This window comes from Chrysochloris asiatica, unplaced genomic scaffold (assembly GCF_000296735.1).
Source record: "Chrysochloris asiatica unplaced genomic scaffold, ChrAsi1.0 scaffold00174, whole genome shotgun sequence".
Classification (NCBI taxonomy): domain Eukaryota; kingdom Metazoa; phylum Chordata; class Mammalia; order Afrosoricida; family Chrysochloridae; genus Chrysochloris; species Chrysochloris asiatica.
Window position 1 is genome coordinate 3,463,141 of NW_006408692.1, and position 15,047 is coordinate 3,478,187.

The 15,047-nt window shown below is 39.3% G+C and overlaps 1 protein-coding gene across 1 annotated transcript in view; it reads left to right on the forward strand.

Moving 5' to 3' along the window:
* Window positions 1-14,900, forward strand: part of METAP2 (methionyl aminopeptidase 2) — a 32,643-nt gene extending 17,743 nt beyond the window's left edge. The window contains exons 5-11 of the mRNA XM_006871797.1: window positions 1,854-2,015; window positions 2,581-2,762; window positions 3,930-4,024; window positions 4,504-4,600; window positions 12,929-13,032; window positions 13,896-14,011; window positions 14,648-14,900. Of these exons, the coding sequence (XP_006871859.1) occupies window positions 1,854-2,015; window positions 2,581-2,762; window positions 3,930-4,024; window positions 4,504-4,600; window positions 12,929-13,032; window positions 13,896-14,011; window positions 14,648-14,900 (1,009 nt within the window). The remainder of the gene's footprint in view (window positions 1-1,853; window positions 2,016-2,580; window positions 2,763-3,929; window positions 4,025-4,503; window positions 4,601-12,928; window positions 13,033-13,895; window positions 14,012-14,647) is intronic.
* Window positions 14,901-15,047: the final 147 nt, after the last annotated feature.

Genomic DNA, 15,047 nt, shown 5'->3' on the forward strand with positions numbered 1-15,047 from the left:
ACCTTGGACTTCCTCCCTGAGTATCATTGGCTCTTGTTCATATGGTACCTCTTGAAATGGTTGAACATTAACCATTTCCTTTTGGTAACAATGACTCTGTGTGTTCCTTCCCTCTTTTCTTGATGCATTCTGTATCATTCAATAATTTGCCCAGAGAATCTTTCAATAACGAAAGTCGAGGCTTGAATTATTTCTTCAGTTCCCCCAGCTTGAGAAATGCTGACTGTGTTCTTCCTTTTTGGTTTTCTAGATTTTTGCATATTTTATTATAGTATTTGGTTTTATCTTGTTGAGCTGATCTTTGAAATTTTCTGTTCAGCTCTTGGACTTTTTCAATTTTTCCATTTGCTTTAGCATCTACGCTGGAGAGCAAGTTTCAGAGTCTCTTCTGACATACATTTTGACCTTTTCCTTCTTTCTTGTTGTCTTAATGACTTTTTGCTCTCTTCACGTATGATGTTCTTAATGTCATCCCACAACTCCTCTGGTCTTTGGTCTCTAATGTTTAATGCATCAAATAGATAGAAATATAGACATACCCATACCCACTACCATTGAATCAGTTCAGGCTCAGCAACCCTGTTGAATCAGTTTCAACCCATAGTGACCCTATATAGGGTTTCTGAGGAGCAGCTGGTTGGTTTGAACCACCATCCCTGTCGTTCAAACTGACCTTATGGTTCAGTGCATTATCCTACAGTGCCACACCAGGACTCCAGCAACCCTGTGGTAGTGGTGGTGATGTGGTGCTGTTTAGTCAGTTCAGACTCATAGCGACCCGTACAAAAAGTTTCCAAGCTGTAAATGTTAGGAGCAGAAAACCTCATCTTTCTCCCTTGGAGCAGCTGGTAGTTTTGAACTGCTGACCTTGAGGCTAGCAGCCCATTGTAACCACTATGCTACCATTGCTCCTTCAGCAACCGTATAGGACCAAGTAAATCTTTATGGAAGCACACTGCCTCTTTCTCACCACAAAGTAGCTGGTGGGTTTGAACTTCCAACTTTTCAGTTAGCAAACCATTAACCCATTAGAAAAATCCCACTGGAGCCTACGTAATATTACCTATTTTGAAGAAGGCGCATGTAGATGTCCAGGTCAGGTTTTTGCATTAATACTTGCCCTACTGGGAGAGTTAAATAGTGATTTTTGGTGTACAGCTCTGAAGCCTCATAACTGTACAGGTGACCATTAAATAACATGGGTTAGAACTGCGTGAACCCACTTATATGCAGATTTTTGTATTCTCGTGAGTAGGCAGCAAGCTCAGGTGTTGCTCACAGAGCTGTGTGAGGCTAGTCAGCCCTATGAGCAGGTCTTCTCTCCATTTGCAACACTTGAGCTCACCCCCTTGAGCTTCTTTAGCAGCAGCAAAAAGAATCTGCCTATTTGAGGGTCCCTGAAGTTAACCTGTGTTTTCAAGAGTCAGCTCTGAAGTATATGCATAGTAGTCAGCACCCCTAGTTCCCATGCTGTCGATGAGTGTGATCCTGAGTCTAAGGATATCTTCTTTTTCTCTTTTTCCTATGAAGTCTCACTTGAATTTTTTTTTTTTTTCCTTTTATCTTATAAAAGGTGTAACTTGGTGTATGGAGAGTGCAAATATATAGCTAGCTGCTTGTAGTACAGTGTTTGTTAGTTAATCAAAGAAACTAAAAATACAGCTTTTTTTTTTTTTTAATGTCTTAAATTTCTTAGTTTGAAGGGGCTTCAGAAAGTTTCTGGATAAATTCCATTATATTTTAATTATCTTTTGCCATGATTTTTTGGAAGCACTCATTTTAAATCTGCCTCAGCTGCTACACTTGTTCTGTTGTTTTAAATGGACTAATACTGTGTCATTTCTACTTAAAAGGCGAACAGCTGCTTGGAGAACGACAAGTGAAGAAAAGAAAGCATTAGATCAAGCCAGTGAAGAGATTTGGAATGATTTTCGAGAAGCTGCAGAAGCACATCGACAAGTTAGAAAATATGTTATGAGCTGGATCAAGCCTGGGATGACAATGATAGAAATATGGTGAGAACATATTTTCAAGAAACTTGTTTAGTTGAAATAGTTGGCTTCATTACCACATTGCAAAAAATTTATTTTAAATAAACATTAGAAAAATCTCTTCCAGATTCTTCCAGTAATGTAGATGTAACAAGGATAGCATGCAAGCAACAGAAGTTTACACCTCAGCCACCATATTTTGTACTCAGACACACATGTACAATATACACATTTGTTGTTGTTAAGTGCCTTCGAGTCAGTTCCAACCCATAGCGACCCTGTACAGGGTTTCTGAGACTGTAAATCTTTACTGGAGCAGAATGCCTTAAGGTTTGCAGCCCGATTCGTAACCACTACGATACCAGAGCTACTTATATACACATTAGACTGATGATTATATTCTATGTGGAAACCTATTATTTTGCCATCTAAAATTACTCAGATTAAGTTAAAATTTTAGAGTAACTTGAGTAAGACACAAAACATAGTACAATGAAAAAAAACAATGTAAGTAATTATTTACTAAGCTTTCTAGACTTGAGCTGTGAGGGCTATATGTAAAAGTAAACAATGTCCCTTTTTTTCTTAGTGAAAAGTTGGAAGACTGTTCACGCAAACTAATCAAAGAGAATGGCTTGAACGCAGGTCTGGCGTTTCCTACTGGGTGTTCTCTCAATAACTGTGCGGCCCACTATACTCCCAATGCCGGTGACACAACAGTGTTACAGTATGATGACATCTGTAAGATAGACTTTGGAACACATATAAGTGGTGAGTTCTTGGAAATAATTCCTACTCCACTCTTCCCCTTCCCCCAAATGCTAGTGTCTGTTGGATAGTGCGGTCAATGTTGAACTCCCAAATTTGTTCTTACCTCTGTAATTTTCAGTACAGCTGTATTGAGACAGATTTAGTTCAGAGAAATCCCTTAACCTAAAGTAAGATGAAAGCCACTGGATCATTTAGGTTTTGTTACGTGTTGTGTCAAGGAATGAAAACTGTAATTGTACATTTCAGTGATTCAGGTCTTTGTTTCAGACATCATTACTGAAGTAATAACATTTATTTAGAACCTTTACATACATGCTAGTTTTTCCAAATTCTCCCCTAAATCTTGTTATTCTCACTTAACAGGTGAGAAAGAGCATTTAGATTAAGCACTTACTTAAGGTAATACTAAATTGGAGAAACTAGGACTGGTGTTTAGGGTCCTATGGTTCTATATGTTCTTTGTCTGTTATACTCTCTTTAGTTTCCAAGGGATGTGGTAACAAAATACCACAAGTGGGTGGCTATCATATTGTAAAATCCAAATCCAGGTTTCCACTATGCTATTTTCCTTTTAAAGGCTTTGAGAAAGCAATTGTCATATACCTCTCTTCTTTCTAACTTAGGGTTTTTTCTGGCAGTGTTTGAAATACCTTTGCTGCTTATAGATGTGTCTACATAGCATCTTCCATTGTGTGTCACTTTCTGTCTGTTCTCCCCTTTTATATAACACCTTACTCCAAAATGCGAACCTTAAACTGACTAACATCTACAAAGAAAACTTATTTCCCCATATTTGGTCACATTCACAGATATAGGGCTTAGGACTTCAATATCATTGGGAACACAGTTTAACCCAGAACATCTGCATTACTGATCTCTAATCTCTTCTTGCTTTGATTTGTTTCTGTTTATCTTTTCTCATGATTGCTTGGATACTGAATTGGTATTGCATTGGAATAATATTCGTTGAGGGAGCTTAAAAGTTTGTGGAAAATGGAATTAAAAGGCCGTGATTACAAATGATCTCTGGGTACTTAAGGTTCGTTCCTCATTTGAGCCCATCATTTTATGTTTCCCAGTTAACTGTCAGGGTTGATTAATAGAATAAGTGCTATAAAGTGGATGAATGGAGTAACTGTGAAGTAACTTAAGAATTTTCTCTTTCAGGTAGGATTATTGATTGTGCTTTTACAGTCACTTTTAACCCCAAATATGATACATTATTAAAAGCTGTAAAAGATGCCACTAATACTGGAATAAAGGTATGTGCATTGTAAATGCCATTTCATCTAATCATTTACTTTATCATTTGTTTGAGGTCTTTAGTCTGTTTAGGTGAATACAACCAGATTCCCTTTTCTTAAAGCCTTAAGTGGGTAATTGTAGTATAGTATACCCAGGGCTGGTGTCCTGGTGTGGCACCAGACTGCAAAGCCATTTGAACTGTAAGATCGGTGGTTCAAGCTCACCAGCTGCTCCCCAGAAACCCTGTACAGGGTTGCTATGGGTCAGAAATGACTCAACAGCACTTAACAACAACAACATACCCAGGATTGGTATTTTTTGTTGATAGGTGCCATTGAGTCGGTTCCAACTCATAAGCAACTCTCTACACCAGGACTCCAAGGTCTTGTAGAGAGGAAAGCCATTTTTCTAATTGTCCATTCTTTTAAGATATTAAAGGAAGAAATTAAATTTCAGTAAAATTTTTATTACAAAGTCTGCATATTTCTGTTTTTAGTGTGCTGGAATTGATGTTCGTCTGTGTGACGTTGGTGAGGCTATACAAGAAGTTATGGAATCCTATGAAGTTGAAATAGATGGGAAGACATATCAAGGTATTTATGACCTTTAAAAATTGATCTGTTTTGATGGCTTGATATTGGGAAAAGGTGAGGGTGACTTGTTGCATTGAGAATTTGAAAGTCAGTTAATTCCTTCTGTCCCTCCTTATTTTTGCTTGCTTCCTTTTGTTTCTTGGTTTTTTCAAACCTTAGGGATACAGTCCCAGAGTCCCTGTGCTTTCTGGTACTCTACATTCTGGTGTGGTGCTTAAGGATAAGCACTGGACTGCTAACCAAAAGGTTGGTGATTCAGACCCACCAACTACACGTCAGAAACCCTATATGAAGTCACTATATGAAGTCACTATGAGTCACAATTGACTCATTGGCACTTAGCAACAACAACAATCATCTCAATTGGTCGCATCCCTTCATCAGCTATCCCCTAGCCCCCCAGAGCCATTATCCTTTCTAATCTGTGCTCATTATTCTTTATTATACTTGCTCTAATAACTTTTGTACAAAGACTTTCCTACATTTTTCATATTTTTTACGGTCTTAGAGTCTTACCTTCCTTGCCCCTCAATAAACTCATGTTATTCATCCTTCTCTGCATTTCCCTGTTGCCACTTTGATAGACCACTATGCTTCCACTAGGAGTGCTGGTGTGGCACTGTAGGATAAGCACTGGACTACTAACTGAAAGATCAGCAGTTCAAACACATCAGCTGCTCCTTGGAAATCCTATACAGGGTTGCTTTGAGTTGGAACAGACTCCACAGTACTTAGCAATAACATCTACATGCTCAGTGCAGAAGTGATTTAAGATCTGGCATTGCCTGTCCTTGTTGCTCTTATTTCTGAAATCTAGTCCTTCTCCTAACTTTGGCTCCTGCTACCATCCTAACTTCTGTTTACATGCTGATGGCTTCACTATCTGTATGGGAAATCAAGTTGTCACCTATGGATCATGAGTCCATTGACCACCTACAAGTCCCTGCCTGTATTTTATCTTTTTAATCAGTTTCTCTGTTCTTCAATGAAAAGGAATCCTTTTTCCTATTCAAGGTTATCCTGTATTCTGAGATTTTACCCTTTTACCCCCTATTCCTACATATTCAGCCTTTCTTCATTAGCTCTTTGTACAAAGAATGAAAGTAATAGCACTGCTTGCTTTCCATAATTTAAATGTTCTGGGGTGTTTTTGTTTTGTTCTTAATCATATGAAATTTTTGTATTTCACATTCGCATGAAAAGCCATGGGCTTAAATTTGCTTCTATCCATTCCTAAGAATGAACCTACTTTTTCCATGTGTCCTATAGCTAAAACCATAAGTAGCAAACAATCTTCTTTTTTTTTTTTAAAGTTTTTATTGTGGATTGAGTGAAAGTTTATAGGGCACATCATCAGTTTCACATTCAACAATTCATAAAACTTGTTTCATTACAATGATTATAATTCCCTCCATATACCATCAGTTAAAAGTATTTCTCTCTATCCACATTTGATTTTTAAAAAACACACAAACAAAAAAACCCACTCAGGCATATGTAATAATTTACATCTCCAAAGGGCACATGCTGCATGTCTGTTCCTGGCCACCAGTTCTTAGTCCTTCTCTTCTTAGTTGATGAATTTAGAGTCCTCAGCCACGCCCCCTCTCCATGCCTCCATCTCTGGCACTGCTGCTTCTCTGGATAAGGTCCCACATTCTATTTGTGCGTTCCTCTCTTGATGATCCTAGGGTCCTCTGTTTTTGGACTGTAAGATTAACCACTCCCCGTTTTTTGTTACAAAACTTCTACCTTTACAAGTGTGACAGTCGCAGTTAGTCATGATAACAGTTATCCACTGTTGAATCTTAAAATCTTATCCCCATCTCTTTTTACCAGACCCATCTAGACAGGATGATAGCTATTCAGTGGGGACTCTTTCTTTCCCCCCATATTCTTAAACTAAACTCCCTCTTGAAACCTTGTAAGCCAGGCACTTCGTGCCTTTATTGCCCCTTCATTTTAGATAGCCAATGTCTAAGTTGCCCGTCCCTATCTACCCTGTGCACAGAGCAGATAGCATTGATACTTGAAGACTCTTTCCCTCTCTATTGTTATTTAGAGTAACTGCCGCTTTGAGTATAGGTCAGGTTCTGTTGCAGACCATGTAAAGCTGGTCAGAAGTTCGAGCCCCACTGGGCCTGAGTGTTGCAGACAATGCAGGCCACAGGCTCTGAGGAAAAGATTCTGGCCACCGGGCAGTCATAACAAATTGTTTTTCATCTTAGTGTTCAGTTATGTTTTATTAAATCCAAACATGAGCCCTTTGTATCCACAGATAAATGTAATATTTCCCTAAAGCCGAGACTGTAAAGGTTGCAAGGGCAAGCCTTTCTCCAAAAGATTAACTGAAAATAGCTTAGCTACTTCCCGGTACTTTGTTCTATAGACAAAAAAGCTATCCTCCCTAATCCTTTTCCAGGTGCAGCCCATTCACCTGGGCATCTTGCATCTTCCTGCAAACCTGGCTCGAAGCCAAAACAGCAGGACTCCTCCCAAGCCTTTTACCTTCCCTCAGCTGAGCTCAGGGGCTTATAGATATGTTAATTGAGCCTGAGAAACCAAGTTGCAAGCCTGGGATCCGAACCAGTGAAGTAAGATGTAAAGTTACCTGAATGTCTGGAAAATTACTGGTGTTAGCTGTACCTTGTCTTAGTCCCTCCCAGCTTGATGTGAAGCTCCTCCCCTAAATAAAACTGAGATGCAGGCCAGCCCAGGTGTGCATTACAGCTTGGAGGGCATGTAGTACAGTTTGCAGGGCAGTAAGGTGCTGCCTGCACAGGCCACGATGCCTGTAGTCCCAAGTCTGCCCACCAATGATGCATCCCACCCTGGTTTCGGGTGCCTCTTTGTGTCCCCCTCCTTCTGTCTTTCTGTGTATTCTTTTGCTATCCCTATCGCCGCCTATCATTGAGCTTCTTGAATGCTTATTTTTTCACTTTCATGATGTTAGGAAAATTTTCTTCCAGAAGCTCTTCAACTATGTCCTCTGTGGGCTTGTGTGATTGTTGCTGTTCTGGAATGCCAATAATTCTTATGTTATTCCTCTTCATGTTATCCAATATGAATTTTAGGCCTTCTTTGGATTTTTTTATCCTTTTTTGTATTTGTTCTTCTATCTTAGTAGTGTTGAGAGATTTATCTTCTAGCTCACTAGTTCTGGCTTCTATCTCTTCAGTTCTACTCCTTTGCCCTTCAGTGTATTGTCCATTTCTGACATTCTATTATTAATCATTTGGACTTCTTTCTGTAGGTTTTGAATTGTTTCCAATGCTCTATCTATCTTACTTGATTGTTCCTGTAGCATTTTCCTGACTTCTTCCATATTTTCTCAACTGCACTGTATATTTGATACCTTTTATAATCAGTTCTAGGAATTCCTTCTCAGGCATTTCCAAAGCCTGCCCATCTTCCAGTATGGAGTGTAGGTCTCCTTCCAGCTCATTTGCCTCAGTCACTTTATCTTGTTTCTGGACATGTGCAGATATAGTCATCTGCTTCTGTTTTTTAGGCATCTTCAGGGGTTATCTGTGGACTTAATACTTAGGTGGGTATGTATTTGGTATTTTTTATGCTTTCTGAATGCCTCCAGGTAGATGTGATCAGGAAATGGGCTTCCCTTTTCACTCTTCTTCCTGAGAAATTTCAAGATACCAATGTTGGTCATTTTGACATAACTTAGGATTTAATTTTCGGCTTATTTCCTTTTTTGTCTGCTTGTCCCATTCCACAATCCCCGTTCAGATCTCTTTTTTAGTTGTAAACAGTTCAGGGCTGGCTGTGGCCGTTTGGTTTTAATTGGACACTGTCTCTTTAAATTTCAAGAGGATCTGTGCGCATGCGTAGTGGCACCCTCCGAGTGTGGGCTCAGGCACCCTTATAGTCACCAGAATGGAGGTGCACAGACAGCAAGGGACCAGAGGAATAGATACCAGAGGAAAAGAATGTCCACACCTTTATCTCAGCGGTTCTGCCAGACGTCTGTGGCTGCTCCGATCTTTCCCTCACGTGGTCTCACCCAAGATGGCGGTTCCTGGAGCTGCTGAGCGTCCCGGACTAGAAAGCAATAGATTTCTTGCTTTTGCCACAAATTTCCACAGCTATGAACCTTCCAACCTTCTAAATATTCCTTCATATGTGCTTGAAAGTTCTGGGACCGTCCCCTGAGCCTACTTGGTCGGGTATTCTGTGTTGTTGTTGGCGGAGCTCCTTTACTGCGCTCCCATCCAATCCGCCATCTTGTTTGTTCTCTAGCAAACAATTTTTAAACACAAGAAAATACCATGTGTAATTTCCAACTGACTTTTCTTTATAGATTTGTCTAGTTCTTCAAAAAACTTATAATTGTTTGAGGTTTCTTGTTTCTGATAATACCTTAGACTTAGTAACATGAGCTTCCCAGATGTAGTAGTATATAACACTGGAGGAAACTGAGATCAAGAGAAAAAATTCTCAATTCTTTTGAGGAATTTGTGGGACTAGAACATTGATTTTTGTGCTCCAAATTAACAGAGTAGATGGTATTCTTTCTCGGTTAACTTTCCTTAGATCTAAACATATAGATATGCGTATCCTATTTTTCTCCAAGTTACACAAAGGAAGAAGGAAAACTTCCTTCTCAAGGTCTTAAGAAATCTTGCATTATTCTTCACTACCCTCTGCAGCCATGTGCAGTTTGTCTTGCTGTTGCTGTGATTCTGGAAGCCATACCCTAGGTATTTGTAATCAAGGTCACTCATGGTGTATAGATTTAAGCTGAGCTTCCAGATGAAGACATACTAGGAAGGAGAGATAGACTACTTCCAAATAATTTAATCACTGAAAACCTTATGAATAGCAGTGAAACACTGTCAGCACCAGAATATTGTGAGATATAGTGCTGGAAGATGAGCCTCTTAGGTTAGAAGGTGCTCAGAATACAACTGGGGATGAACTACCTCCTCAAAGTACATTTGACGGTTATGACACTATTCTCAAGGTTTACAGTGGCTAATGTACTGAATAATGCACTGAACCACAAGATCAGTTTGAATCCCAAGGTCAGTGGTTCAAACCCATCAGCTGCTCCTCTGAAACCCTAGACATGGTTGCTAAGTGTAGTGACTTAATAACAACAACCATTTACATGTTGCCTGCCTCTTCTTCCTAGTCTGTAATTGCCACTGAAACGTCTACCAGGAGTGAGCCTACCAATATTTAAAATACTGGTGGCATAGCCTCCAGCATCACAAAAGCACTCAAATCACCACCCCACAGTATGACAAACTGACAAGTGGGGTAAGCTGCAAAAGAAGCAAAGAAGTGTAGTTTCTTGTTGGTTTGTTTTCATTTTTAAAATATTTGGTGTCAGGATGCTTAGCTAAAAGTCAAGGCTTTGTTGCTAGAGAGGAAGAAGAGAGTTGAGTGTTGCTTAGGCAGCTTATGGTCTCTACCACAGGATGTACATTTTGATTGCCCAGGCATTTCATATGCATCCTTCCTTACATAGCGCATACTCTTCATTGGAGGCAATATCACAGTGCTATGCCTTATCCAGTAGTCTTTAAATGAGTAGATCTAGTGCATTTCAAAATCTCTGGGAGATGATTAGGCTTATTTTTTAATTTCAGATGTTACTTCTTAGAATCTAGAAATGTATAAAGATATATGCCCCTAATATACTCAATGTATAATGATAGGATGCAGTGTTATTGTCCTGTAACAATTATCAACTAAACTCCTGGTGTGGTGTGCGTTGTAGGATCAGTACTGACCTGTGTTCCACAAGGTTGGTGGTCCAAACCTACCAGGTACTCCTATACAGGGTCACTATGAGTCGTAGTCAACTTGATGGCACTTAACAACAACAAGTGGCAGAAATGGAGCACTAGTGTGACACTGAAGGATAAGCACTGGATCACAAGGTCAGTTTGAACCACGAGGTTAGTAGTTCAAACTCACCAGCTGCTCCTCAGAAACCCTATACAGGGTAGTTATGAGTTAGAACCTACTTGACAACACTTAGCAAGAAGTGACTTGAAATAGTGGTAGAAAGTTCTTTGGTCCATCTGGTTACTCCTCCTTGAAGAAAGTCTTTCTTTTGGCCTTTGTCGCTTTGGCTTTGCCCTTTGATGGTATTGCAGAATGTGTCCTTGAGGACTGTACAACTTTCGCAGCCCATTTCCTCCTGATACTAGATGGATATTGCTTGGGGTTTTAATAAACACACAGGGTTTTGCATACTAGCCTACTGAGTCTTCTTTTACATATTTTCTATCCTGCAAATTATTAATTTTCTCAAGTATATTTGTAAAAGAAAGCAACACTCTTTTAAGTTTATCTTTGGAGTCCTGGTGTGGCACTGTGGTTAAAGCACTAGACTGAAGGATCAGTTTGAACCACATGGTTGGCAGTTCAAACTCACCGGCTGCTCCTTGGGCCCTATGAGTCAGAACTGACTCGACACTTAACATCTCTGCTAGCTTCCATTATTTGAGAGCTCTTTAAAGAAGGCACCTGCTTGCAGAAACTTAAAGTCACTATCTTTTCTCCTCCCCAGGCTGTGGTTATATCATGTAAAATGACTTTGAGATACACAAACATTTGATTTGTTGTTGTTAAGTGACATCAAGTTGGTTCTAACTCATAGCAACCCTGTATAGGGTTTCTGAGGAGGGGGCTGGTGGGTTTGAATCACTGATCTTGTTGTTAGCAGTCCAGTGCTTGTCTTATATCACCACACCAAATTTAATGTCTTAGTTAACTTGGGTTGAAATTCACAAGAAGTGTGTTTGAAGGCTGCCTAGCTATAGACTGAGATTATTTATCCTTTATAATGATTTTTTTAAATTCCTATAAATTTCAATAGTGACTGACATACATGAATGTCTGTATTATTAATTTTCTCCTAATTCTACAGCTTTGATTGGCTTATAGTCCTGGTATATTAGGGATACAAGTCCTGGTGTGGTTCTGTGGATTAATGCGCCAGACTGCAAAGCCATTTGAACTGCAAGGTTAGCAGTTCAGGCTCACCAGCTGCTCCTCGGGAACCCTATACAGGGTTGCTATGGGTTGGAACCGACTCAACAGCACTTCACAACAACAACAAATATTAGGGGATGATTTGACTAAATGTTTAGTAAAGCACATAAACATTTTAGCATATAATATCTAAGGATCCTTCCGGCTGTACCTCTTCCATGACAGATATATTTGTTGTTCTGACGGTCCATGGTTTATTCAGTATTCTTCCCCAGTTGCTGTTGTTAAAGTGTCATTGAGTCGTTTCCTACCCATAGTGACCCCTGTATAAGGTTTCTCAACAGCAACTGGTGAGCTTGAACCGCCGACATTGCAGTTCAAACGGCCTTGCAGTTCAGCACATTAACCTATAGTGCCATACAGAACTCTTCTTCACCAGTACTATAATTTAAATGCACCAATTCTTCTTAGGTACTCTTTATTAATTGTCCAGCTTTCATTAAAAATATAGTGGCTTTGGGCTCTACTTTGCTCTTGAATCCTTTGTATATAGGTCTTTTGCAGCAGATTTTTCCATTGCTGTATGTCCTTTGATTTGAAGACTACTGCTTCCATAAGTATTGATACGTGGACCTAAGTAATACGAAAGCTTTAACAACTTCAATTTTTTTTCTATTTTAATTTTGTTGTTCATTGGTACAGTTGTGAGGAATTTTGTTTTCTTAAGTTACTAAAACTGTGGATATATATGTATTAATATTGCTGTTGATTGTTGATTAGTGCTGTCCACTTGGTTCTGACTCATAAATACCATGTATAGGGTTTCCAAGGAGTGACTGGTGCATATGAAACGCTGGTCTTGCAGTTCAAACTGACCTTGTAGTCCTTACCTCACATCCTATATATAGTGTATCCTGGTGTGGAGCTGTAAGTTAATGTGTCAGACTGCAAAGCCATTTGAACTGCAGTGTCAGAGGTTACCCTCACCAGCTGCTCCTTGGAATCCCTATACAGGGTTGCTATGGGTTGGAACCGATTTGACTGTTCGCTGACCCTGAGGTTCGCAGCCCGATTCGTAACCACTACGCTACCAGAGCTCTTTATGTATATTCATCCCATAATTCTTTTTCCATCAAGCCCCCCCCTTACTTCTAATTTTTAACCAGTAATCTTGCTGTAAACATCTTTTCATATCTTACTCAGTGAATTAGATTTCTAATTCATGTTTATTTACCTTGAATGAGGTTATATAATAATGCCATACCTTATATCTAAATAAATGCTTGAATTCTTATACCCAAAAACTATACGAGGTCTGTTTGTGCTTCTAAACACTCTGAGTGACTTATTTTCCTATTGTAACAGTGAAACCAATCCGTAATCTAAATGGACATTCAATCGGGCCATATAGAATACATGCGGGGAAAACAGTGCCCATTGTGAAAGGAGGGGAGGCAACAAGAATGGAGGTATGTATGCCATTAACACTTGTCCTTTTGTGAAAAACATTTTTTTTTTTTTTTCACAACCTCTGTTGCGTGGAGTCAGTTGCAACTCCTAGTAACCCTGTACAGGGTTTCCGAGGCTGCAAATCTTTACGGGAGCAGAAACCCTCATCTGTCTCTCGCGGAACAGCTGGTAGTTTTGAACTGCTGACCTTTAGGTTTGTATCCCAATTTGTAACCACTACGCTACCAGAGCTCCTCATTAATTATAAAATACACAGTATGAGCAAAATAAACTTGTCATCCCTACCCACCGTTAACAGGAATTGGCTATGTTTATATACAAAGTCCTGGTGGAGTCCTGGTGTGGCGCTGTGGCCTAATACCTCAGACTGCAAAGTCGTTTGAACTGCAAGGTCTGTGGTTCAAGCTTACCAGCTGCTCCTTGTAAACCCTATACAGGGTCGTTATGGGTTGGAATCGACTTGATGGCACTTAACAACAACAAATATACAAAATTTATCTGGCTAGACCGACCCGTACTGTGCAAGTTGGGGCTGTCAATGGATGCATTATGTAACACTTAACAAATATTTATTGAGCATCTACTATGGACCAGTCTCTTTCCTAGGCACTGGAGGTACAGCAATGAACAAAATTTCCTGCTTGTGAAAAGCGTTTATCCTAATGTGGTGGGGGCAGGTGAGGAGAGCAAAGACAAAAGAGTATCATGTTGATAAAATAACAAGGGTGGATAAGGAATGAATGCTAGGGAATTTTTTCATGCTGTTTTTTATACAAGGTAGGGAATACTTCAGCCTAAAATTGAGATTGGTAATTATAATTTTAAAAATTGTTTTTTCCCCTTGACCTTTATTCTTTCTAAGGAAGGAGAAGTGTATGCCATTGAAACCTTTGGTAGCACAGGAAAAGGTGTGGTTCATGATGATATGGAATGCTCCCATTACATGAAAAATTTTGATGTTGGACATGTGCCAATAAGGTGAGAGACTTGGTTTTGATGTAATTATTTTCTTTAGGGCATTTTTGTGTGTGTGACATACTTTTAGGGTGATACACTCATAAATGTGCCATTTGTACCTTCTAACAATGAGTCCTGTTGACTTCTGTAATACAACAGAGAAATTGGGTTCTTAAACTTTTCTCTGATAGAAATGAAAATGATATGGCAGATACTATTTCCCGAGATCATTATTTTGCTAGCATTTTAGTCTAAAAACATTTTTCCACTGGTAAACTTCCCTATTTTTATTACTTTTTTTTTTAACCTTTTTGGAAAATAGGTTTACACCTAATGGAAGACATTGAGCTTGTTCCACAGAAAGGAAGTGTGTTCACTGGACTCTAGCTGAATGTGTACTGGGAGCTGTGCACAGACACAGGAAGCATGGCAAGCTGGCCTCCCGCTGCTGTCCTTCCTATTCAGCTGGCATCTAGCATTAGATAAGGAAGGGAGGATTGTATACTCTGCTTTCGATTTTTTTTTCTTTTTTTTTAAGAGAGATAACAAAAAGTGCTTTGAATCTTGATTACGCAGTGACAACCATAATGAGGTTTGAATGTTTTTAATGTTGGTAACTTTTCAGGCAACTATTATTCTTGGAATTTCTTTTCCCAGGCTCCCAAGAACAAAACACTTGCTGAATGTCATTAATGAAAACTTTGGCACCCTCGCTTTCTGCCGCAGATGGCTGGATCGCTTGGGAGAAAGTAAATACTTGATGGCTCTGAAGAATCTGTGTGACTTGGGCATCGTAGATCCTTATCCACCATTATGTGACATTAAAGGATCATATACAGCGCAATTTGAACATACCATATTGTTGCGTCCAACATGTAAAGAAGTGGTCAGCAGAGGAGATGATTATTAAACTTAGTTCAGAAGCCACCTCAACACCTTTATTTTCTAAGCTTTGTTGGAATACATTATACCAGATTTAATGTGCAACTTATTGTTTGTTTTAACAGTGGACCTATATAATACTTTTATCCATGTTTAATAAGGAATATGATCAAAG